A 26,473-nucleotide genomic window follows, 5' to 3' on the forward strand; every position below is an offset into this window, starting at 1 on the left:
GTGACGGACCGAGCCCCTCCGCGCCGGCGGGGCCGTCCCCGGCGGCCGGGAGCAGCGGGGCAGGACGGCGGGGCCGTGCCGAGCGCGGGACCGGCCGGCTCCCGGCGCTGAGCCCTCGCCTCCTCCGTGAGCGCCTAAAATGTTCCTGGCATGCGAGGCCAGGGGAGATGCAGTGAGGAGCGGGGCACTTTTCCAACAGCTCCTCCGCCGAGAGAGCCAGTGGCACGGCGCGGCTCCGCAAGCCCGCCGCTCTCCTCGGCTCCCCCGAGCAGCCCGACGGCCATGCAGCGAGGCAGGGTAAGGGGCTGCGGGGGACGGGGCAGGGCGGGCTGTGGGGGGAGCGCCCCGACCCCCGGTCCGGGGGCTGCGGGGCGCGGCGGGGGTGGGGGGGCCGCGCCCGGTCCCCATCCCGCTGACGGGCGGCGTCGTTGCAGGTGCGGGCGGCGCTGGCGGCGCTGCTGTGCGCGGCGCTGCTCCCGCTCCGCCCGGAGGCCGTCAGGGCGCCCAAGCGGCCGGCGCGGCCCCGGACCTGCGGCGAGCGGCCAGAGGAGCTGCTGGAGCAGCTGTACGGGCGGCTGGCGGCGGGCATGCTCAGCGCCTTCCACCACACCCTGCAGCCCGAGCCGCCGGGCCGCCAGCACAACGCCAGCTGCCCGGCCGGCGGCCGGCCGGCCGGCGACAAGAGGTTCCGGCTCCCCGTCAACCTGCGCAGCGCCTCGCCCTGGGCCTACAGGTGACTCCGGGGCACCGGCGGGAGGTGAGGGGCGGGCGTGGGGGGGGGTGTGTGTGGGGTGGGGTGGGGAGTCCAGCCGCTTCAAGGGGCGAAGCGGTGCCCGCGTCCCGGCGAGCTGAAGAGAGCCGGTTCCCCTGCGTGGGACCCCCCCGGGGGTTTCACCGCCCTTCCCGCGCAGTGCCCTGAGGCTGGTGCGGGAGGCGCCGGTCCTGAGGGGAGACGGCTGCACCGAGCCTGCCGGAAAGGTGTTAGAGGTCTAAACAGGCAGATATAAAGCAACTGTGTAAAAACAACTCGTGTGAGGGGTATGTCTAATGGGCAGAAAGAGAAGTGGAAAATGAGTGAGGTGGAGCAAGCTGTGAGACGGAGCTCATGCGCACACCCCCACCCGGGAGCACAGACCACCCCTCAAAAAGTTACTTCGGCATATTGTCGTATGTGAAGTTCACTGGGAGGACCCTCAGCAAAGGACCGTCGCCCAGGAAGCCCCTCCTGACTGTGTAGCAGCCCCAGAGGGGCTCAGGTGCTTTCCCCAAGACGTAGCTCCAGACACTGTGCTGGTTTCTAAACTATATCAGAGCACAGTGTGTGCTGCTGTTACATACCAGCAGAGCCGTATCTTCACTTACCCTGCTGCAAACGCTCCCAAGGGCTTGCTGTTTGGTTTGCTGTAGGAGCATGGGCAAGGACTGAGTACTGCCATTTTCTACATCTGTGTTTTCAACCTACGCTTTGCAAACCCCTCTCCCCTGACATGGAACAGGGGGCTGACAGACTGTTTTCAAGGGGGCATAAAAATAACTTTGTAAAGTAAATCTGTTGTTTGGCTGGTTAATACACAAAACAAGGTTCTGCACTTCCGCAGGAAAGGAAAAGCTTGGAAAGCACTGATCTAGAACACTAAGCCCAGCGTCTGATCACATTCTCACTATCAAGTCTTCTGGTAGTTTTGTCCAAGTAAGACCAACAGAATTACGTTCTCTGTTTTCAGTTTTCTGTAAAGACACTGCAGACAACAAGAAGGTAAAAAATGCACAAACTTAAAAGGAACTGACTTTCTTGCTACTTTCTGTACATTATCCTTTATATATACCTTGATGCAGTTACTGTGTATTCAGCAAACTTGAATATCTCCTTGTTAGTGATCTCCAATAAACATTTATTTTGTGGCATGGGTTTTGCCCACTTTTAGTTTAAGAAGTAATCCTACTGAGAGAAAAATGGTTTATATGCTCAATAAGCCTTTCATAAACAAAGTATTTTTAGAAATAGTATTTTTAGTAATACATTTTCTGTAAGCAGACTGAGGATTTTTCAAGCTACCTAAGCATGCAAAAAGCAAGTATGATGAACAGAACACCTACCATTAGGCTCAGGTATTTTTTACGTTGCTTTTGCCAAATACTAGTGCTATCAGAAAATTGTTCTTCTGGTCTGAAAACAGTGCTTTCCATGCTCACATCTCATTGGGCAAGTATTTATTTTCAGTTGGAGCTCTGTATAGGTTTTCTTCTTAACAGAGAACCAGCTGCTGTTTGGGGCCTGGCTTACAAAAACTTTATTAAGCAGCTGTAAATCCACTGTACTTTCCATCAAAATGTTTTCAAACAGACCACTAACCATTCACATACAAGTAACATGATGACACCTCGAAGCTAGAAATTTTAAAAGATAGTGAAAAAACCCCTATTACACAGTTAGAGGCAAAATCTAAAATTACATTTAGGGGAAAAATTGTTTCTCTAGGGTGAAGAGGCCTCAGTACACTGTCTAGTTAACACATGTCCTTTACAGCTTTTTTTCTAGACTATATTTTTACTGTATCATTTGTGTGCAATGAGACAGCAACAGACATTGCAAGGTGTATAATGGAAATGTAAAATATAAAATTGCTCATTATGAACATTAATGTGTATTTGTTATTACAACCTGCTCTTTCATAGATTTTGAAGCCAGATAAAAGCATTATTGAGATCTGGTCTGATCTGTAGTGTTCACCTGGTTACCCTGGAAGCAAGCTCCCAAATCCCGTCAGAGCTACTGTGTATCTTTAAAAAGAATATGCAACTCTCCATTAAAGATTTCAAGTAATGACACATTACATCTTGTCAGTGGTAAACCAACTCCACTTCTAATATCCCAACAATTTCTTCTCCATGGCAGGGGCGTTACTCTGAAAAACTGCATACAGCTCTCTCCTGTAACACAGAACTTTTCTGACAAGCCTACTTACATTTAATTCTTTTAATCTTTCCTCTTGATTTGCTCCCCTTCACTCATCCTGCCAAGATTTCATTGCTGTCTCCTGAGCTACCTTTGAATCACCAGTGTTGTTCTAGTAGTGAATGCCCAGAAATTAATTCACTTCAGGCAGTCCCCTCTTGGACATCTTGATAGGACACCCCTCAAAGCATGAATTTGTCTATTTGAAACTTGCATCAAGATGCCTGCCCCATTTCAGCATGTCTCTCAGACAACCTGCTCTCCAACTTCTTTTCTGCCCCTAAAGAGTTACAGTGCAATTGATTTCTGCTCTGTGTGCAAAAGGTCTTTTTCCCTTTTTGACCTGCATTTTAATGTCTGCGATACCTCCTGCTGTTTCTCTGTCTTCATTGGTGTTGCATCAGTTCCCATTGTTACCATCTGCAGATTTCATTAACATGCTGTTTATACTCCCTATTCCAGGTCATTAATAATAAAGATATTAAGTCTGGCTTTACTTACCTTCCCTTGCATATCTCCCTAGGCACCTGCTCCCAGCTGTTTAACACTGCTTCTTGTAATTCTTCAGTTCACATGACCATTCAGTACAAGTCAACTGAAATTTTCTCATACCAGCATTTGTGAGAAAGAATCAAATATATTACTTAGAGATCTGTGTATAACATTCACCCTAGTGCATCACATATACCCAAGTTTGTCATTCTATTTAGTGTGGAAGAATTAGGTCTGATTGGCTCAAAGTACAGATAATCCTCGTGTGGCTTCCTTCCTTGTATTTGTTCTGTGCTTACTATTTTATTTTCTATCACTTGGTCTTTAATTTGGTTATACAAAAATCAAGACTTACATCATTTTTGGCTTGCTACAACCCAGAGATACAGGAGTTGCACATGGATTGCACCACAGATCCATCTGGTTCACGATCCTGCTCCTGGCAGCAACCAACAGTTGGTATTTGAGGCAAAAGTTAGAGGAAAAATATTAGTTCATCTGCCTGATACCGAAATTCTATCCTGATGGCCACAGGAGATCAGTATATAACTCAGGGTACAAAGCTGAATCATATGGATCGCTCCTTACTCTGCAGAGCTATAAGGACACAGCAGAGTTCCCTGAAGTCAGTTGAGTGGAGTGAAATCTTGAGCACACTGTATTTGCTCAGCACTTCAGGAAGTCGATCTAAGAACTGCCCAGGTTTTTTAAAAAACAGAGCCAGTAGCAGAAACTCTGCCATGAAGTCATCATGCCATGAAATCATCAGGCCAACTGCGTGCCAGTTTGTGAGATCTATCCAGGAGTTGCTTGTCCTTTTTAGCAGTATTACATGGACACTCAATGAAATCCAGAACGCTTGCTTGTACAAGGAGGTACTGGCCAGGGCCGTGGTCCTTGGCTATTGCTGTGGCTCACAGTTGCTTCACAAGAATTAGCAATATGGGTTGTCTTGCCACCTACAGATCCTGCTGACAACACAGGATGGGTGCTGCTTGTTAAAATTTACAGAAGCAATAATCATGCTCAATCTTTACCAATGCAAGCTCGGCTCCAGAGATGTATACGTGCTCATGGACAAGAGCCATTATAAAAAGGACTAATTTTAAATGTGTGCCTAAACGTTTGCAGGGTCTGATCATAAAGCTCAGAGTAAGGCTTGAAAAATCTGATCCCACTGAAGTGAACAGCACGTTTACAGGCAGTGTTGATTTCTGATTCTGTTCATGGTGCGGCAGAGCACAGTTGCCATTCATTAATCAGCTATATACATCAGCTCTATTTTTATTCTCTGTTGTCTTAAGGTTATAATAGCATTCATAGCTGGTTTGTAGGAATACATTCAGAGTCTTCTGCAAACACACTTTGGCACAAATTTAGCAAAAGTTCTGAATGTGTATTCAGGAAGTCATTCCCATTTCAAAATTTCAAAATCTTATGGCTTCTCTATCAGTCTCCAGGGCCTAATCCTGCATTTACAAAGGGTTAAGTTACAGCGATCTTTTATTGTCAGTGTTGATCTGATCGTGAAATCCTATGTTAGCTAGTCCCTCTCTCAAACATTGCCCAGCTTTTTTTTTCTGCTTTTCAAAAAATGGTTTCAGTTTATAAGCATCCTTGGTTTAGTGCTCATCTACATAAAATCTTAATAAAAGTAATACAGGCTAGTCTTTTTTCTGCTGGTCAAAGCCAACGTTGTCTGCAGCACTTGCCAAAAAAAGTCAAGAGGGCTTTCCTTTAAAAAATACTCCAGTGATTTTCAAGGGCCTTATCCAAGAAATTTTCCAGGATTTAACATTATCATGTGGCACAGCATTTGTATCCCAAAGATTCAGGCAAGGGAAAGAATACAAGGGGATACAGAACTGCCATCCTTTTACATGTTCATACAACTCTTCAGGAAATCACTGTTAGCACTAGGCTATTTTATGCAAGCGCTGTACTTACTATCTGTATATAAAATAAACTAAGCATAATGTGAACAAAAGAACACCTGCTATAGAGAAATAAGCATCTTGCCAAGAGGAAAAAAAAAGTTGTTAGCTCTTAATCCTATAAGTATTTTAGAGTGTGAAGTAAAGGGATGATGATCTGATCATTAAACTTCTGATAACATCCAGGTGTTAGCCTAGTGCTAACAGTGGTTTTTTGAAGAGTCAGCTGTATCTGCCTGCCCCAGCACAGCATCTGACCCAGTGGATTTGGAAGCTTGGAAACTATGAAGTGATAATATTATTAAAAATACTACATATGAAAGCAGCAGTAGAGGACAAGACAGATTAAGTCTTTGCAAGAGTTTTACTTCTGACAGAAACTTTTCTCTTGAGTTTCCAGGCTTAGTACATAAACGGCAGGAAGTTTGTTTTTTACTGGGAGCTCTCAAAGCACTCGTAGGGTCATAAGGAAAAGCAGCCTAGAACTAGTCACACTTCATTAGCAGTTCCAGTTCAGTACAAACCTGCTGCTTGTTCCAGCAGATTGAAACAGCAGTCCAGCTTAGCTCACTTCTGTCGTTTGTAAATCAGGAGCGCTGGCTAGGCAGAGTTAGCCTTACATACTTGTAACTTGAGTTCACGGGACAAGGGCAACCCTCATCAAAACGGCTGGGCTGTCTAGTTTGCAGCAGTGGCCACAGCAAATGACACAACAATGCAGAGGACACTTGGGTACCGGAGGAAAGTTGCATTTCTCTGGTCTTCCACCACTCTTCCCAGCTGCTTCTGTTGTGTCCACCACAGTTGGGTGCGTTTTTCACTGCGTATAGGAAAGAGTCAGTGGGAACTTGGAGCATGTGTTTTACATGGTTAACCTGATCAAACATGTTTGTCCTGTTCCAGGAGAAGACATAAACACATTGCTTGTAGTGCTTGGAGTAATGGAGATGCATTACACTACAGCAGCTGAGGCTGTGGTCATTATATGCGCAGTGTGATTATGTTCAACACATGCTAACAGAGGAAGCAGGTCACACAACTGCATTTATACGGCTCAGTTACTGGTGTTTGTTAATGGTTCAGATCCAAATCAGTCTGGGTTGCCGAGAAAGATAAAAATGAGGCTTCAGTTATATGGCCTTTCTTAACAGGTTTGAGCTGAAGATGCAGAACCTTGGATATGGCTCCAAAGCTTAGTGACATTTGAGTTCAGCATTTAATTCCAGGAGGCATTACTTAGAGCCTTTAGTCTTAAAGTTCTGGTATGGATGCAAAACCATGTCTATGTTTTGGATTTGTCTTTGAGTTTCGATCCTCTCTGATTCCTTCCAATCCTCACAGGATGGAGTAGAGGTACCTACCTGAGACTTAGCAATATAAGAGATTTTTCTGTGGAAAGTAGAAAACCACATCACACTGTCCTTCTAGAACCCCCTCATTTATACCTGCCTTTTGCCATGTGGGAATTCCGAGGGGGAGGTTTGTTGCAGACCATGATTCCAGTGACAGTGTTCTCTTGTTATTCGTGCAAACTCATATGTTTGCATCCAGAAACATGTTCATGCTTTCCAGTAACATCATAAACCAGGTGCTAGAGATAATACAGTAGAGGAAATACCAATGACTTGACATATGGTGTGTTTAACAATCCGCCACTGAAATTATTCACACTTGAGTTTGAAATGGGAATGTATCACGGTAGAAAAGCCTGTATTCCACTTTCTTCCCTTCTGCTGGCTACCAGACATTTTATTTCACATTGGTGTGAGATCCTGTAACATGAAGGTATTTCCTGGAGAAAGTAAGCAAGTATAAATGGGACAGAGAAGCTTTGCAAAAAATATCTACAACATCACAGATGTCTGGCTATGAGAGAGCTAGTCAGATTTTTCTGTGTGGAAAACAAACTCTTTAAAAAGACAAAGAATCCAGATTATATGATCTTTGAAAAAAAAAAAAAAGTCTCTTTGATGACAGGATAATGAAATTTGTGTTTGGCTGAAGCTGTGATTCCAGATTTGTTTTATACCTGATAAGCTGGTGATACTTCTGAAAAGGGCAGCTCTCATCTACAGCAGCTTGTTCACGCTTGCTTGTTTGTGTAGGGCTCTGTGTATATGTGGCAAAACAGATGAAGGACCAAAATCCAGCTTTTGATGAAGTTACTTTTCAGTTGGATGAATTCCCTGATCAATCCTGTGACCAGAAGAACATCAGCATCAACCCAAGGGTGGAAGCGAGAGAGAGAGCCAGGCTGCAGGTTTTGGCAAGTGCAGATTTTGTTGACTAGAAGTGATGGTGCAATCACAGCTTGAGGCAGATTTATGCTGCCTCTTCTACTGCTGAAACCTCACCACAGAGGCCACCTGAAAAGACAAAAGGCTAACACTCTGATACCTGAGGGAAGTGGTACAAACCCTGGGAAACACAATTTAGGAATCACTTTAAATCTGTTGCAGTTTGCAAAATCGATTCTTCTGAAGCTGCTGTGGGCAGGGGACGCTGTATACTCAGTAGTTTGTATCATCCCATAAATAATTATATTGATGACAAGTATTTAATTTATTAATTTTTCTTATGTAGTTGCCCCACTTTATCTACTGTGTGGTGGTCCTGTCCTGATCCCAAGTAGGGGATGGCTTAAAACCCAGTGCAAGAATTTTTACTGATTTTGCAGCGCTTCACATCACAGTAAACATTACAGGCTTGAACATTCTCTCTGGTGTCAAATCTTTGACTGTTACTGTTTTTTTTTTTTAGCCTCAGTTGCTGTAATATCCTATCCAAACATGGGAAATGATTGATTTAGTTTGCAAGCAAAAAATGCTCTGCTTCACTGTTAGGAAAATTTATCAAGTAAAGAGGTGGTGAAATACTGCAACAGAGCCTCTGGGCAGGCTGAGGATCTCTTCTCTGAAGGTTTTTAAGAACAGGCTGGACAAACACAGGCAAATACTTCAGAGCTTCCCTCATGGAGATATTTGGACTAGGTGATGTCCGGGTGTGTCTTCATGCTCTCTGCATGCCAGTAACAGCCTGTAGGATACTTCTGCTGTGCACCATGGGTATTGTAGGTCCAACCATCTACTGTGTGAAAGTAGGAGCAGGGAGAAAGGGCAGAAAAGGATTTTCTGTTACCTGACAGGTGGGTAAGTGCTTCTGATAACTGAAGTCAGCATCATCCCAAAGGGGGGGCCGGACTCGCGGGGGAGGAGCACCAAGAGGTGGTTGGTGGTGCTTCTGGGCTGAACGCTTCTCCAGCCAAATAGAACAGTCATCCCTCTCCAGCCAGACAGCGCAACCAGTGCTGAAGCAGGGCTCGTTTTGTAACAGTGTGAGAATAGAAGGTGATCTGGAAGAAGCTTACAGGTACAAAGAGGGCAGCGAGCATAGGAGTTAAACATATTAAAAACTCCTCTTTCTCTGCAGGTATGAACATCTTTTCTAGAATAATGACACAGTTTTAATAATGTACAAGTTACAACCATGCCCAGGAATTACTTCCAGTATAAGCAGGAAAAGTGGGTAAAGAACAAAGCAACGAATACATCACCACCACAGTAAGCAGCATGGCTACACACTCCAGTACATGCACTCTACTGTGTGCTTAGTCTTTTATTTCAAAAAACAAGCAAGCTTTATCAGCTTATAGTCTCTTTGCTAAAAACAATGGCTATAGGTCAGCCAGGATCTGTATGACGTGAGACCATAGTATGACAACTTTGATTTTGCGACCAACAACAGCCAGAGAGGAATGTTGGAATTTGGACACTGTTGGTCCAAGCTGTACTTAGGTTACAAGCTTTCCAGCTCCTGGTAATCAGGAATTTCCAGAGACAGTGCATTAATAAACAAAAAGAAAGGGTCAAACAACAAACTGTAAGACAACAAGAGGCTATATTTGTGAAGCTCTGGGGCAATGCTTTACTTCAAAATATAGCAGGAGAGGGCAGAAAAAACATTAACTTTGCAGTTTATCTCAGTGTGGGCATGCAAATGTTACTCCTCTCTGGTTAGAGGAAAAGACAGTGGCAGTGAATTAAAGAACTACAGAGCTCTGCTTTCAAGAGGAAGGCACTTTTATAACCCCAGGTATACTAGGGAGCTGAAGCTGTTGCAGAAATAATAGTTCAATTTGATTCTGTTTAAAATATACAATTTTAAAACATTGTGTCATAGCTTCAACAATAATAGTGTTAACAAGGATTTGTACCAATTTTTGAAGAACTCAAGGCAGATCAAAAGATTGGAAGTGCCCAGAGTCCTTTCTAATGCTGTATTTACCCATTCAGTCCAAAATGCAAAACTTAACTCTGCTTAAGCCCCTGATTCCCACATTTTAGAAAGCCAGTCACTTCATACTTCAGTGTGCACTGTAGGACCTGATCAGTTCTATAAGTTCTTCATGTTTTTTCTTTACACTTCACAAATAAGAAGCCAGACAGCAACAGCTACAGCTATTTTTCCTGGCAAAGAAAACAAAAACTTTATATAAATGTCTACAGTCAAATCACATAGTAATAATGTTTTCCAGATTAATATATCTATTTTTAGAGATACTAATGAATCTTTATTATTTGCTTCCTTAATAGAATTTCGTATGATCCCACAAGATACCCTAAATACATTCCTGAAGCATACTGTCTGTGCAAAGGCTGCCTCATGGGGATCTTTGGCGAGGAGAATTTTCACTTCCGCAGCACCCCTGTGTACATGCCAACAGTCATCCTCCGTCGCACATCGTCGTGTGCTGGAGGCCGTTATGTCTACACAGAAGATTATGTCACTATCCCAGTGGGCTGCACTTGTGTACCTGAGCAAGAAAAAGAGACCGAAAGTGTAAATTCCAGCATAGATAAGCAAGAAATGAAGTTGCTGGTGAGCCAGAACAAGCCATCATCAGAATGAAGAATATATAGAGTCATGTTACAGTATTGGCTACACACCATTATTTCACCATCTCAGGAAACTACACCACAGCAGCAAACACATTGACTTACCCTCTTTTTCTACTTACAGTTATTTCGCTTATAAGGTGGAAAGTTTTGTCCAGTCACTCAGATCATTAGAGATGACAATTCATATTAAGAACTTCTTTAGTTCATGTAAGTATTTGTTGCAAATTCCAAAGTAGCTTTCTTTTTTCTTAGAGTAGCACATTTTATCCTTGCTTATTCACAGTAAATTTTAGATGATGCAACTGTAAGACATGATAGCTATTACTGTAGCAGACTACTGGTTGTAGATGTTTTTAAGGAATTTCTTATACTCTGCTTTTAAATACTCTTATATAAAAAAAACATAACTGCCGTACATGTGCCAAATCAGCAGTTAAAAGGATAATTTCTCAGACTGGGAGATCCTTCCTTTATATTGCATATCTCAACTCTAAGCAGTGTTCTTGGCTGTTACATCTTTGGCTATTTATACACTACAGCAAGGAAACCTTTGCTGAGTTTGAGTCATTCATGAAACAATATTCTATGAGTTTGCTATTTTTAAACTTGCTGAATTCCTAAGGGTACAAAACTGTTGAGAAAAAGCATGCTAGAATATTGTAAAACTGCAAGGGAGTTTTCTGATGTGGACTGAGTCTAATTACACAGAAAATATCAATTAGAAAAAACACAGTTTGGGTCCCAATAATTCTGTATTAGATTTCATTCATGATTAACTGCTTGTTGTGGTTTGGGCCTGGTTGGCAGCCAACCACAATGCAGCAGCTCTCTCTCCCTTCCCCTCCGGCAATGAGAAGGGACAGAGAGCCAGGCTTGGGGTTCGAGATAGGACTGGGATGGGGAAAAATTCCCTTTTATGATCATGAGCAAAAGGCAGACTCGTTAGGGGAAGGAAAAAAAAGAACATACATTTATTACAGACACTAACAACACATAACAGAGTAGGACAGCGAGAAGCATTGCCACATCTTGAGAACACCTTCCCCCCACCCCTCCCTTCTTCCCGGGTTCAGTTCTGCTCCCGATATCTCTACCTCCTCCCCCAGTGGCGCAGGGGCAGGGAATGGGGGGTGCAGTCAGCGCTGCCACTTCCTTCATGTTTGGTGAGGGGAGTGTCCGGAACTTGTTCCTCCTGCTCCATCATGGTCCCCCTCTCACAGGAGACAGTCCTCCACAAACTTTCTCCGACATGAGTTCCTCCCATGGGCCGCAGCATTCCCCACACTGCTCCGTCATGGGTCACTAACTTTCTCCGACTGGATTCTCTCCCATGGCTGCAGCCCTTCCCGAGCTGCTCCGGCGTGGGACTCCCCCACATGCTGCAATCCTCCCAGCGCTGAATTACAGCAGTGGGGCTACCTTTTTTCCACGAGACCCCAGCCTTCTTCGGGCACAGAACCTTGATCGTTCAAGCTGAAGCCACAGGCCATAAATCAGTGTCTGCTCCACTGTAGATCTTCATGGGTGTCAGGGGGGGCCGCCCTGCCGTCTCCCCACAGGATACAGGGGGGTCTCTGCTCCGGCACACCTCCCCCCTCCTTTCTTCCTCCGTTCCTCCACTGACCTTGGTGTTCATGCAGCTGCAGCAACTCCTCCTCACAAGTCCCACTGCCTGTCACCACGTCCCTTCTTAAATATGTTCTCACAGAGGCGCAGCTGGTTGGCTTAGTTTTGGTGCAGAGGTGGAGCTGACTTGGAGCTGGGGGAGCTTCGAGAAGCTTCTCACAGGGGGCCGCCCCTATTGCCCCCTCCCCTGCTACCAAAAAACCCCACCACTCAACCCAGGACACAGGTACATTGCAGATGAGTAAATAGGCTAGGTCTTAAACTCTAGATTCTATAGAGGTCATTGAGGTGAGTCACAACGAATCCAAACTTGTTAAATCCAACTGATTTATACAATAAGTGTTACTCATTTTTCCCTATGCTACACATAATAGACAATCACCTGCAGAAGATGCTAGTCTGTTGAAGAGCAGTATTCCATCTTTGCAGCTTACAGGAACTTGATGGCAAGCCCTAACCAGAAACCCTAGATACACGAAAACTTGCATTTCCACAAGAGACTGAAGGTTGGCTCAGTCTAATGAATGAGAATCAGGAATAACCAGGGATACCTTGCACAAACAATTCTTCTGACGACCAGCTTCACCAAAGTAAGTTGATAAATCCCTGAACGTGCAGCGGAGAGTATCTTTTACAGTTGACGGATCATGATTGCAATATCATTACAAAAAAGAATGAATACCATATGCAGCAATGTATGTGCTACATCAAGAATCTCAAGATTGGGCTTCATTCATAGTGGAGAAAGTCCCTATGCTACACAAACACACTCCTTTGGAGTGTCGTCAGATGAAGAATGAAAAGAATATGAGCTACCCAGAATTAACAAGTTAAATAGAAAATGAAAGTCATATGACAACTCCTTGTCTTGGTACATAATGATTGACTGTGATCTTTATGACTCAGTCTAGTATAACAGTATTTTTATAGTGCAATCTGTATAGCTTCTTACAAAGCCTAAAACAACTTTAAGAACTCCAAAAGCCAATAAACGATTCCCATCACAATGTCAGATTGAAATTTATAACCGCATTTCTTGTGCAGATGCTTTTCCACAGTTCTAGTTGTTTTCAGATCTGTGTTTCCTCAAATTGTGATGCTTCTATCTCAAGGGGGTTCTGAAAGAAAGGTTCAAAGAAGGTCATAAGGTGTTTATACTACTCAGAGAACAGCTAATTGCCTAGCTGCTGCCAGCAATTAAAGGTAGTTACCTGTTCCCCGGAGAACGTAAATACTTGCGGCAATTACAGCTGCTTTTCCTTCCTCCTAATGGGGAAGATTTCTCACCCTCTGAGAAGAGGGAAATGTTAATCAAAGACAGAGGGGCTCAAAAGGGAAGCAGACCCACGAAACTGGAGAAACACTCCATAAGATGATGCTTCAGCAGTCTAAGATCTTACGGTTTCCCTATTCAAGTGTGGGGGTTTATTTTCTCCATACACAAACTTTGGACAGGGTGAAGTTGTACCTTCAGACTGCACAGCATATAAAGCAAAGTCTTCACAGTAAAAGACAGTAAAAACCCACAACAAAACCAAAAAATTCCCGAACCACACAGCCCTTAACATTTAGTAAATACCCAGAAGGGCTACTAGCTACTAAATATTTACTACACTGCCCTGCAGCAAGACTCATCTGTCTGCTCACACCCTTTTGTTATATGAATTTGTCTGCAACAATTTAGTTACTAGAGCATGTGGATTTATTTGCATGATGTGGAGAAAAAAATCTCACTTTTTGTTGCAACTCTTTTGTCCTGCAGGCATAAATTATGGAGGCAGTTTGAGGTTTTCAAGTAACTAGAGCATGTTCTGGGAATTCCTGGGAGTCACAAGCTAAAATCAGGTAAATGGAACACAATCGGTTTCCCCAGTCCAGAAAAACAGATGCTTTAGCTTACATATAGCTTCAGGAATTGGATGACTGAAAGGAAAGTGTTAGCGAACTGCAAAACCTCAGTGGATCAATTGATTATGTATGTTGGCGACCTCCTTCTCACCATACTGCAACAAGTGCAGAAAGCTTCCTACGGTTACAGGCAACCTCATATTATTTTACTTAGAAGTCCATTTTCCTTTTTTAATCCTCACCCTCCTCTTTGACAGACTTTTCAGCTGAGCCAATTTGCTTCCCAATCCAGCTTTCCAGTAAGGTGTTTCTAAAAAGCTATGTTTATGTTTTAGCACGAGCAACTGTTTGATAGTAATTTGTTACTGAACAACTGTTTGTTAATACTTAACATCAAGAACTATTAGCTACACAAACATTTGCTAACCTTAAAAATACCCTTCCATATATAAACTCTCTCTACATTACTCATGTGGAAAAGGTTGAGTATTAAATGTAGTTGGTGTTTGTTTGGAATTCTATTTTTTAAGGAGCTCATCACATCATGGATTTATATCAGTTTCACTTCAACTGTGGTGTGACATTTTCCAGCCTCTAGCCCTCCGGTTACAGCTGCTGCAGCCTTGCCTTTAATTTGCATGGGAGGAGGGAGGGTTCATTGGAGTTGCTTCAAGGCTCACAAACTGTTGACACAAGGCAGACATGAAATGCCTCATTGAAACAACTCCAGGCCCAATAAATCCAAACAATTCAAAGCTGAAACTATCTGGCAGCTGCAGCTGATTTGAGAAAATTTTTGTTGTGCCAGGAAAATCTTTTCCTTCAATGAGGTTGTCCCTGGAATACATTAGGAGCCACAAAACACAGAACAATATCCTTGGTAAAGAGATTATTTTCTCTTTAAGTGTAGTATCACTTAAGATAGGTTGGAAAATTCATATCATTCTGGAAGGTTGAGAAAAGCCTGAGATGCTTTGGTTTACTAGCCAGTCATTACATGTAGGTGTTTGAATAGGTGGAGGTCTGCAGCTTAAAATAAACGTGAAATCGCATGGGGCAACATGAACTTGAAAGCAGCAAGGGGAAAAGGGAAAAAGGCTGTGAAACACCCATTAATCTCACTGGGATTAGGGAACAGCCATAACTACCTGGATTAGAGCACATGAGGGAGATCTGGTCAGTCCTACACGTTTTGATGAGTAGCGGCATGAGCTACCACTCGGTTTTGCTATAGTCCCATCTCAGGGGGCTGCAGAACATGAGCAGTCCCAGAGCGGCAGCGGAGCCCTGACACGGGCTGACATTCTGCAGCCTGAACCCTGCCACCTTGTACCCCATCTCACTGCACGGCCCTGGGGAGAATGACAAATCCAACCATCAGAGATATTGCCCACTTGCTCTGGTACAGCGGGGCATGGGCAGATGGGTGAAGGCAAGTGTGTGGCACAGATACGGGTTAACTGTGCAACACGGAGCTGACAGCAATGCCATTTGTAACAGGCAGTGCAGATTAGATGTTAATGGAAGCAGTACCTTGGACTTCAGGCAACAGCGTGTCTAGAAATGTCTCGTTTGTCATCTGGAGTGAGGTGCAGGCAGCTGCCGTATGTTCACTTCCACCTACAGCCATCAGCCTGTGCACAAGACCCCAGGTTTCCTCGGCCAAGTGTCACATTCATACCGACAGCAGAGCACTGAGATGCCCTGCTGCTGCACAGTGTCTGTTACTGCAGCCAAGAGGCTGTAGCACATACGACTCTGCAGTCATAAGTGCCACTGGAAAAATAGCATTGTAATAACACTACAACACAGTCTATTCTAGTGGCAAATCCATCTATGAGACATCCACAATAAAGCAAGCCAATCACTGCTTGACACTGAAGGTTTTTTTCATAAGCCTATTACAGAAAAGAAGAGAGATTTTGCTACCATATAACATTTCTTAAAATTACTGCAATGGCACAAAGCAGAAATTCACTATGAATTTTTGTGATTCGTAGCCTTCACACAGCTACTTCCTTGGAAACAAGTACGACAAAAATAGTTCCCTGCCTATCACTGCTGAAGGCTTTAAATGCCACTAGGCAGGCTCTGCTTGGGCAGCTGCCTGCACTCACTGGGATTTTAAGAGGGAAGCTGGTGGACAACGGGCTGCTCTGTTGACTACATTTACACAGATTTACATGTACCCTCATTTTCATAATCGTGCATCTTCACAGTGGCTCTTTTTAAAGCGGCCTGACCTACATGTGAGAAATAGAGATTATTTTCTTGGTGAAATGAATTTCTTGGTACAACTGAATGGTTTACTTTAAGAAAGGTCTCTGATGAAGTTAGAAAAGTTGTCTTTTACTTCTGCTATACAGAGCCCAACAACACACATTTACCAAAATGAAGCAGATAACTGAAGGAATTAATAGGCAAGCAGCAACGTAGGTGACGCTTGTATTTGAACTGCACGCTCTCATTTAGGTGTGTGAGGGGGAAGAACATCATCCCTTCTGGCAATCATACCTGTCCCACCTGAAGCCTCTACATAGTTAAAGTTTCAGGAGTTACTTCACTGTCTCCATCTGCTTGGTGTGCAAGACATTGAGGTAATAACCATAAAATGGTTTACAATTGCGAAGTACAGATTTGTGCCAATACCTGTGCATGTAACATTCTGGTTTGCTTTAATTTGAAACTGGCCACATAAAAGTAATGGCATAGTCTCCTGGAAAACAGCTAACCCCAGCTGTATGTCACCTGTGGACAGTTCTTTTCAGGGGGGAGTCTGGCTTTACTGGGCTCAGCAGCAAGGATGGCTTCTGGTTTGAAAGGCAAAACTGTACCAGCTGTGGGCTCTCAGAGACTGCCAGAAGCGCCCCGTCTCCATTCTCCCTGCAAGCTCTTCCTCTGCTGCACTTCTCTTGTTTTAACAATACCTATTACCAGTCTGATAGAAAGCAAGGTGCTTGAAAGACAAAGAAAACTGGTATCGTGAAACTCAGGAACACTATATGCGGGGGGAGGGATAGGGAAGCAGCAGATACAAAATGTGAGGAGGGAAAAGCTTTAGGAAGTGAACAGATCTCTTGGAAAATGGGTAAGAGCAACAGTGGCTTGGACAGGTATTTACGAACCAGTGTTGTGTCCAGCTCAGGAAGCATGATTCTCTGAGCACTGAGAGAGGATTATATTCCATCTGTTTTATTCCTGCTCATTCGTTTACTCCATCAAATGGGAAAATCTCCATCCAGACAGCAGAAATGCACAGAAACATGAGTATTATCTCTACCTCACTAAAATTTTGTCTCACAAGCTTAATTAGGTTTATCCCCACCACAAAATAAATTTCTTAAACTTAGGTGCTTCATTTCTGTTAGCCTTTTATACAATCCCAATATATAAATACAGCATATAAGAACAAGTACTTATGTTGTGTATAGTATATTTATATCTGAGAAAACTGCTGAGTGCCTTGGAATTTAGCAACCAGCTTTCAACCAAAAATATATTAGTAGTGTAGTCAAAAGGTTAGTCAAACTGGCTTTAAAGATTCCCAGTTACCAAAAATCTCTGCTATCCCAAAGCAAAGTTTTCTGATGTGTCATCTATTTTGATTGAAATATAGCCCAAACCTTGTATATAAAATTTAACATTTGTCTATTAGAAACAGCAGGAGTTTATCAATACCTTATGTTATACCTCAGTGGCTTTGTAAGATTCAACAATTTCTAAGATGATACTTCTGCTCTGCTGCTGTCTGTGGGTCAGCAGGCAAAGATAAAACCGGGAAATTGGAAAAAAAGGACTATTCTTGTAACTACAAACTTGACATACCTGTAAATCATCTTTAACTTGATATTGAAATCTACTAAAAAGCAGGCACTATATTTAATCAAATCCATTATGATTCAAGACTTAAGGGACTAACATGTATGGGTCATATCACTACAGAAGTATCTCATAACCAACAGCAACTCCAAGTGAGAGCCCATGAACACAGTCTGAAGCACTAACAGAAGGACTGGCTGATGTGTTACATTTTTACTTAGTAATTACTTTGTATTCCAGGTGATTTGGCCTGACTAATGCATGAGATTCTTCATGAAACTAAAACTCTCTCTAATGGGGAAGTCCTTATTGTGCTTTTTTTCAAGGAGACATCAGGTTTATACCACCTCTGGAGATCAGTTTAACTAGTAAATAGAACAACCTAGTTGTGTGGTCTTTTAAAAGCTCATGACTTTTTTGTGCTAACACATAAACATCACAAAATAAATACACCATACTTCTGCAAAGAGACATTTAACAACTTAGATTACTTTTTCTCTAGTACTGCATACATGTGTACACAAGTTTAGATGGTGGTAAGTGATGACAAAATAAATCTTTCTCACAAGAAGAAAGTCTGGGCTTTACAGAAAAGGTGAAATAATAACCACAAGTTTTTAAAAAGCCAGTCTGGCAACAATAGTGGATAGAGGTCTTATCCTACTTGGCAACTCTTAGGTTGTTCTGATTATTATTAAAAGCAACTGGAGAGGCCTCCCCAGAAGGAGACCTATTTTCTCTTCTAGTTATCCTTTATAAAAACATCAGCCTGCTGGATAATGAGTCTGAAAGCACATGACACATTGAGAACAAACATCTCTCGGTCCTTTTACTAAGGGATCATCTCCCAAGATTGAAAGGAGACCAGTATTCATGCTCCTTCAACCATCCACTAGCTACCAAGTCATCAGTTCTGATGCAATGATGATCCCGATGTCTGTGAGGCAAGCACCTATGTGTTGTTACAAGCTAACCAGCTAAGACCACTTCAGAGAGGTCACTGAAGAGTCCTTGAACGGTAAAAACTACCAGTTAGAACGAAACTCTAACAGAGAAGTTCCCATCATCCAGCACCCGCATTGTTTGGTCCCCATTTACCTAATAGGTAAGATACAAAACAGTGACTGCAAATGCTTACACATTTAAAAGAAAGGCTATCACACTGTGTTGATTAAAGCTAGCTCAGAAAACAGTACTCGGAGCTGAATATTTCAGCATTGAAAAATGTGTATTCATTGATCAAAAAGGAGCTTGAGCGAAAAACTTGTAGATCTTCTTATGAGAATCAGTCCAGTCCAGAAGTATAGTTCACGTAACATCGAAATTCATTGGCTAAATTTCGCAAGTGTTTTGGAATAAACTTGCATATCTTCACACCAAGATGCTTTGCTGCCTGTTCCTCCATGATTGCACCTGCAGCAAAAGTAATTAGTATTCGATGAGAAAAAGAGTAACAGAATGTTAGGGCTTTTTTAATGGCTCCTTCCAAATGCATACATGTAGAGCCTGCTTTTTTTAAGGAAGCAAGGCTTCAAGCAGCTACACTGTCAGCCCTCTCTAACAACTGAATCAATCAGGAAATTTAAAGTAAGTATGAAAGAATGGAAGATGCCCCAAGGAAATGAATGTCCAAGAAGTTTCAGAAAAATAGGTAGAGGGTAAGATCGGTGCCCCTTTTATAGAAAACAGAAACTTGAACTCAATCTTCTTGCTACATGCCAAAGAAATTACATGGTAGGCAGCCATGGGAAATGCAAACAGATTACATATACTCTTCCACTTAAATAAACCACAGAACAATATTTACAGCTACACACTGAGAAATCATTTCCTTGAGCAGTATTCTCAGACTTTGTAAACTGAAGGACCACCTATCCATTTTAGGGAAGAAATTCTGAGAACCACTCTTGTGCATGACTGCCGTGTGCAATTAAACAAAGAAGCAGGATTTCTGTGGCCATATATTTTTTTTTTCTTTATTTTGCCTGCTTGGTTGACTTCCCTCAAATTGTATGTAAAGGGGGTTTTTTGCAAAAGTTTCTTGGATGGCTTCAGATGTCTTTTAATAAGATTACAGTTTAAGAAAAGCCATGACTAAGGCAGATACTCATTGCTTCTTAAACCAGCAAGTGCATCTTCATAAAGAAGGACCTGCAAGTACAGTTGGTAAGTTATGCGGTTTCACTGCTCTTATCACTGTTTTTTAATTCCTCCCATTGTATTTCAGTGCCTAAGATCTCCTTACTTGAATCACAGTGGCAGAATCCTCCCATACATTCACTCACATTACGATTTCTATATTTACCAGTAAGGACTAGTAATATAAAAAAAAAAAAAAAAAAGTTGACTTTGTTTTTCAAGACTTAGCTAAAATCATCCCACTTTACTCAGCAAAGGCCATTACAACCTATTTGTCATTCTTTCTACTTATCTCACCTTTGATGCTAAGCATATGAGGTACCTGAAATCATGCAGCCACTGACACACATTTAAAAAATCAAATTCATAAGGTTACTGAATAAGACATTAACAGTAAGTTGCACCAAAGTTTGTCATACTCAGATTTCAATCATTGCAATTATACAAAGTGGCCCTTTTACAAGAAAAAAATATTTCTGGAACTTTGCAGGATGATCTTATAATTCTTCAAAAATTTAGTAAAACTCATAATGCCATATGAAAAATGTACTGGCTTCAACTATTAAAAACCAGACGCCCTCAGTTTAAAATAAACATTGAACTAATACATGCCAATAAAAAGCGTAGGATACACATTCCTCCTTGAATTAACGATAAATTAGTGTTATTGAGTTAGTGTTTTTCTCACTTGAGTAAGTTTGTCTTTTGAGAAAAAAAAGATGCTTAATGGTGACCTAATACTTTTATTAATTATACCTGTACAAAGCAGAATCTTTCCTTTTGTTAAGTATTTGATGGTCTCTGCAGTTTTTTGAAGACATTCTTCAGACAAATAGGGTGGATCTGCTATTACAATGTCAAAACTGTGTGGCAGGAGATTTTCGGGTAAGTTCAAAGGGTGGTTGTAATCATAGAAGATAAATTCTTCTCCATATACAGAAAACCTTCTGTCGTACTCCAGTATACACACTGAAAAATCTTTACCATCCTGTTCTTTCAGTTTCTGGTACACACTTGGTGCACTAACACACGCTATCCTGAAAAAGAAACAGTAACTTAGAAAATGAATTTAAAAGGTAAACATCAACCAAAAAAATCCTACAGCAGTCCTCAGGGCTGCTTCGGGAACACATTTTAAACATTAGTCCCAAAAATGTAAGTTATTCTTCCTCCATTCTAATAAATAATTTAATAGCAGAGTTTTAAATACTATAGCCATTACCTGCTCAACCTCCATGCTGCACAAAGACCTTAAGCTTAATTACAGAGAAAATCTTGTTTAAGAACAGCAATGAAATATACTCGAAAACTTAAAAATGACCCCTTACAGAAATGGGAAGAAAACTAAGTTTTTCCATCTGTTCTACAGAAATGTTGTAAGAAAACAGGGAAAAGAATTACAAGTCATTAATATGTTCCGGACTTCTTTGTGTTTGTCAAAAAATACAAAGATTCATAGTAAACTTTTACAAGGCAGAGCCTACAACATTCAGTGAAATCCTAAATGCTAAGATCAGTATGAGCTATTAATTAAATAACAGCAAAGCATTTCTTCAATATCTCATTTGAAGAAAGATGAAGTACAATGAGTAATTAATTAAACTGCATGCTCTGTCTACATAGTAGAAACCAAATATTTACAGAAAAGACATGTTAAATCTACAACGTGATTATTAAAACCTACCTGCCACCTTTCCCAGCTGCCACAACCACTTCATTAGCCAGGCACGAAGCAGTCTCATCGCTGTACCAAAACTGGCTCAGTTGCTGAGAAAGATAACTCACAGTTAGAAACAACATCAAATCATCTGACTGTACAGTTAGGTGTGATGAGTCATATTTGAAGAACACCCAAATCACTAGTAACTTCTCAGTTTAGAAACTGTACAGCTGGAAAGGTAACTATTTTCCTGACAGTCTTTTTACTTCTGTAATCCAGCAACACGCAGCAAGTATCTTACACTGTGTTTCCAAGGCATTTGCTGCAGTATCAGGAAAACCAAGTAATGCAAAACCACTGATGAGGTTAGTTCACACCCATCATGCAGATGCACAATATTTATGCACTCTTAAATTGAGTTACTTTAGCGGAAGAGGAAAAATGAACTTGAAAAGTGACAGTATAGAAGGAAAATAAACGGTAAAAGTACTAAATCAGAAGAGATCAGGAAAAGGAAGAGCAGAAAAAAAAAAAAAAAAAAAAAAAAAACAGGCACAAATCAAAGATCAGTCTGTCCAAAGAAAAAAGCAGCAAAGCAGCCATCCACAAAACCAAAGAAATAAAACACAGAAAAATGGTATGAAAGGAAAGATCACTTGATCTTGTCGCACTGTGTTTGTCTCAAACTCAGGGTAGAATCTTCACTACCTTCACATGCCAGGCTGGAGTTAAAATTTCCAGAAGGGATGGGTGCTTCTGTTGGCAGCTTTATTCCTTCCCCACATAATTTCAGTTTGTAACCCCCATGCACATGTAGAACAGACAACCATACCCAGATTTAATATTAAAGCAAATATCCCTACAGTGTTAATGTCTGTGCATAGTTTGATTTTGCTATTCTAGAAACATCTTGAGCATTCCCCCTTTTCATTTAATTTCATTATCCATCCACAAAAGAAACCTGATGAAGGCTACTCCTCTAACTGTGCTTCATTTACTGAACTTTATAGTTTCTTACCCAGTCTTCCTCTATTGAGCCAATGGAATATTGATTAAACCCTTGGGAGGTCTTCATGCCCTCTCTCTGCTTCTGTTCCAAATAAAACTCCTGGAGGGCAGCCAATGTATGGGATGAAAGCTGGGGAACGTCATCATCATCATCATCCATTTTTCTAGATGTCAACCAGAGAGAAAAAAAATAATTAAATTAACCCTTTTCAATGGTGAATGCTTTTAATAATGATATAGTCTCCTGAGGTAAAACAACCTCCACTGACAAGGCAGGCTTAGTCTAACAGCTAACTAGGCAAACATCCTAAAGTAAGAAAACATCCTCTACTGAGGAGCTCTTAAACCAGTGAGAGGCAGATTGGAAATAATGTCTCCAGAGAGAATTCAGGAACAGCAGCAAAACTGTTCCTTTGCTATAGAACACAGATCTGGCTTGTATTATTACAGGGAAGTTGTCATTACAGTCCCTGATTTCCTGAATCCATACACCTTTTTTGTATCAACTTGCAGAAAAAAAAAAAACCTTTAGTGGATTTGGCAAATCCTATAGAAATCATTCCCTTCCTCCTAGAAATAATGATAGATACTGGTCATTCCTTCCCATGTTCAAAAGTCACACAATTCTGACTCAAAATGAAGTAAACTAGCATTCTGGGATCATCATCATCTGTCTTTAACTTTCACACCATAAAACAATTCCTCTGAATGCCAGAAACCTACAAACAAAAGCAGGCAAGAAGCTCAAGAAGATGTTTTCCCAAGCTAACACTACTCAGATGAAAAATTCTGTATTTTGTGCAAAAGAACATGTACATAACTCGTATCAAAAAGACATGGTGTATACTAATGGAAAAGTAAAAGACACTGTTAGAAAACTCTTGACCGGGTTACGCTGCACAGTATCACTGAACCATGCTCACCCCAGGCAGCTCAGCAGCATTGCCCAGAGGGAAAGCTGAAGCGTTTGTGACCTTCCCAGAAGAGACAGTGCCACCTCGTGGAACCAAGATGATGAAAACGGGAATCCAGCATGTGAAAAGTCCTGAAAAAAACCTTACAGCAGCCCCCCAGTACCTAAAGGCGGCCTGCAGAAAAGACAGGGAGGGACTCAGTATCAGATGCGTAGTGATAGGATGAGGGGTAACGGTTTTAAACTGAAAAAGGGTAGATTTAGATTAGATGTAAGAAATTCTTTCCTGTGAGGGTGGTGGGACACTGGCCCAGGTTGCCCAGAGCAGCTGTGGCTGCCCCCTCCCTGGAAGGGTTCAAGGCCAGGTTGGACGGGGCTTTGAGCAACCTGGGCTGGGGGAAGGGGGCCCTGCCCGGGGCAGGGGGGGTGGAACCAGATGATCTTTAAGGTCCCTTCCAACCCAAACTATTGTGTGATTCTATGAAAACTGGAAAATATTATTTTCTCAAGAAACTCATTTTATCTGTGTCTGATCCAAGAACTACTACACAAGCAATGACTTTAAAAGAATTTGAAAACGGGTGTATGCCTGCCTTTGTGCAGAAGTCACTGAGAGAACCGCATGCCATCTGAACTGTGTGCAACTTCAAAAGTTAATTTCAAGTATAGCTGCTCATGGTTTTCCTTTTCCCCATCCCCTGCATTACAAAGAGGACTCCAGAATTCACTGCCTCTTCCTCACCCACCCTTCCCTGCATGCTGCTTGCCCTAGCAGAGCTTTCAAGACATTTCCTGACACACAGCTTTCTTGCTGGAAAAATGGTACCATTAACCTGCCACTGTGAGGTAACTCATCGGTATTCACTGCAATAATTACTCTGCCAGTTCACTGACACGGCATGTACCTATGTGTGAAAAGAGTAAAGCACTCGGCTTTTCCAGAGTATCGTTTATTGACTTGCTGGCTTCTCAGGCTGGGTCAGTCAAATAGGGAATTGTTCAGAGCCTAAAGACCATTAGCTATGCCATTAGCCTCATGCAACAGGAGAATTTTGAAGTCAAGCTACCTTGTAAAACCAAAATTGCTAATTTTGTCCCTAGTTTTTTGCTGAATAAAACATAAATGCTTTAAAATGATTTATATTATTAAATTATGTATTATTTAAACTATTTACTACAAAAATTACTGCAAGTTCACACACGTAATATACTTTCTAGCAACAACGGTCTAACAATACACAATGCTACAACTCATTTTAGGCCTTGTACAAGAAATTTTTTTGTTACGACATATGTTAGAAGTTTAAAATCACTCCTCATCTCACAGCTTTCTTTTTTATTAAGGGCATTATACATGTAGTAATCCGGTTTGCTATTATCCCCTAGGCAAGGACATATCTATACTTTGACACTAAGAAACTGAAACAGATGCAAACTTGCAGTTCTTAAGTCAAAAGTTGAAATTTTATGTTCAGTGAGTCCATACAGACATTTGCATGAACTAAATCCATGCCAGTGAAATGAAATCCTCACAGATAAAATTGCTGATGAAGCATTACCCATCATTTCAGTAGATAAAAAGGAAGATAGCCATAGACTTTTTTTTAATAAATATTTTTTTCGTTGATTTTTTTAATAGTCTTCCTTTCAGTTTGTAAATGAAAGCCTTAGGAGCCAAGTAGTAATTAACTGTGAGGCCACGAGGAGAAGTAACTCAGAACATATGGTAGAAATATTATGTACATCTATTAAGAACACCTTCAAAATTCAAGCTATTTTTCTGAACATACATATATTGTCTACATATACTGACTTAGGTCATTAGCATGAAGACATTTTCATGGTCAAGAACAACATCAGAAAACTATTAAAGTAAGGGAGTTTATGTGAACAAGACTTGTAAATTCCTTTGGCTTCAAGGAAGAAAGTTCTACTGCTTGAAAGCCCCTCTGTGCCCCTCCCAGACAGTTCACTGCTCTCAAGGCCAGAAACAACCCTGGAAGTTTCAGGAGAGGATGGAAGAAAGCAGAGAAGCCCACAGTGCCTCTGGCGCTTGGGGAACCTTTCTATGAAAGTCCCAAGGCCCCCGAGCCCCGAGGCTCCAGCTGGCCCAGCCACACTGGCCTCGGCCCTGGGCCCCTCCACGAGCAGCTCGCTCTCTGTCCTCACCCAGCCGCTTTACCAGAACCACATGGGCCACAGGGCTGCATTTTAGGAATGAATGCCCTGGGATTCAGAGCATTCCTAACACATACAGTGCTGACACAGCCACATTACCTACCTTAAACCCTCGCGTTAGCAGGAATACAGAGTTTAAAACTAGCAACGTGGCAAATTTTCTTTACTATTAATTCATAGCTTAAGTGTTGCATTTGCACCTAATTATAAAGCAAAACAATGAAGAAATCAGATCTCCAAGAACAGCTCAAGAACACTGCATACAGAGTTTGGAAAAGTAAGGCTCACGGTGGAGTCAAAGTTTGTCTAAAGGAAAGCAGGAAAAGAAGGGGGTAAGCTCCCACAGATACAGTCGAACATGAACAGGAGGGGGTGAATGCTACTGGCCTCTTAAGGGCCAGATCTGCCCATAAAACAGGAAAAGTGAGGTGACTACAACTACACCACATGGCCTACAGCTCACACCCTGCAGCAGGTGGGATGAAAGGGGTGGAGGTGCCTGCAGACTCCTTAGTGTCTTCCCCTCTGCAGAGCTTAATCTCTCATTTATTAGCTGATGAACTGTTCAGGTAAATATCATCACTACAGAGTGAAAGCTCTTCAAAGAAAACAAAAAATAAAGAGGTAATAACAAGTGAAAACAGTAGCACAGGAGACTCCAAGGCCTTGTCTACACAAGAATACTGTACCTATTTAACAACAGTTTCCGGCTGTCATGTATGAACACTCTAACTTTATATATCCAAATTCTAAAGTGGAGAAAAACCCCACCCCAAGTTAGAAGGAACACTATGGAAAAATTGACTCAAAAATTTCTTCAGTCTTTGGTCCCCTGTGCATTTGGTCCACCTGTAGTTATGAAATGATGATCATCTGGAAACCAATACTCTTTGAGATAAGAGTGTGGCTTCTATACCCAAATGTAACTGTGTGCCTCTATCTAGAGAAGTTTGGAAACCTGCAGTCACCAGGTCAGCTGAGGCAAGTGCCCCGTGTGCCCTT

The 26,473-nt window shown here is 42.0% G+C and overlaps 2 protein-coding genes across 4 annotated transcripts in view; one reads left to right on the top strand and one right to left on the bottom strand.

Moving 5' to 3' along the window:
- Positions 1 to 18,813, top strand: IL17D (interleukin 17D). Of its 2 annotated transcripts, XR_006165354.1 has the most exons (4): positions 1 to 297; positions 435 to 733; positions 9,975 to 10,487; positions 12,336 to 18,813. XR_006165354.1 is itself a non-coding variant. In XM_042792992.1 (3 exons), exons 1-3 carry the CDS (start codon positions 151 to 153, stop codon positions 10,288 to 10,290), a joined length of 762 nt encoding a protein of 253 aa, XP_042648926.1. In that variant the 5' UTR covers positions 1 to 150; the 3' UTR covers positions 10,291 to 10,832. The 2 variants fall into 2 exon arrangements, 1 of the variants encoding a protein (XP_042648926.1); XM_042792992.1 differs by lacking the exon at positions 12,336 to 18,813 and having other exon boundaries at positions 9,975 to 10,832.
- EEF1AKMT1 (EEF1A lysine methyltransferase 1) overlaps positions 16,931 to 26,473 on the bottom strand; it is a 13,182-nt gene continuing 3,639 nt past the window's right edge. For both annotated transcript variants that reach the window (XM_042792994.1, XM_042792995.1), the window contains exons 2-5: positions 22,391 to 22,544; positions 21,397 to 21,479; positions 20,469 to 20,749; positions 16,931 to 18,986 (exon numbers count right to left, since the gene is read on the bottom strand). In XM_042792994.1, coding sequence (XP_042648928.1) covers positions 18,859 to 18,986; positions 20,469 to 20,749; positions 21,397 to 21,479; positions 22,391 to 22,540 — 642 coding nt within the window. In that variant the 5' untranslated portion in view covers positions 22,541 to 22,544 and the 3' untranslated portion in view covers positions 16,931 to 18,858. The remainder of the gene's footprint in view (positions 18,987 to 20,468; positions 20,750 to 21,396; positions 21,480 to 22,390; positions 22,545 to 26,473) is intronic.

This window comes from Tyto alba, unplaced genomic scaffold (assembly GCF_018691265.1).
Source record: "Tyto alba isolate M040663 unplaced genomic scaffold, T.alba_DEE_v4.0 Super-Scaffold_2, whole genome shotgun sequence".
Lineage (NCBI taxonomy): Eukaryota > Metazoa > Chordata > Aves > Strigiformes > Tytonidae > Tyto > Tyto alba.

What these genes read in the sequence shown, in the direction of transcription:
- IL17D (XM_042792992.1), top strand. Translation starts at nt 151, where the DNA reads ATGCGAGGCCAGGGGAGATGCAGTGAGGAGCGGGGCACTTTTCCAACA. An exon ending in CGGCCATGCAGCGAGGCAGG is followed by an intron (nt 298 to 434) that starts GTAAGGGGCTGC and finishes GCGTCGTTGCAG; the next exon opens with GTGCGGGCGGCGCTGGCGGC. An exon ending in GCCTCGCCCTGGGCCTACAG is followed by an intron (nt 734 to 9,974) that starts GTGACTCCGGGG and finishes CTTCCTTAATAG; the next exon opens with AATTTCGTATGATCCCACAA.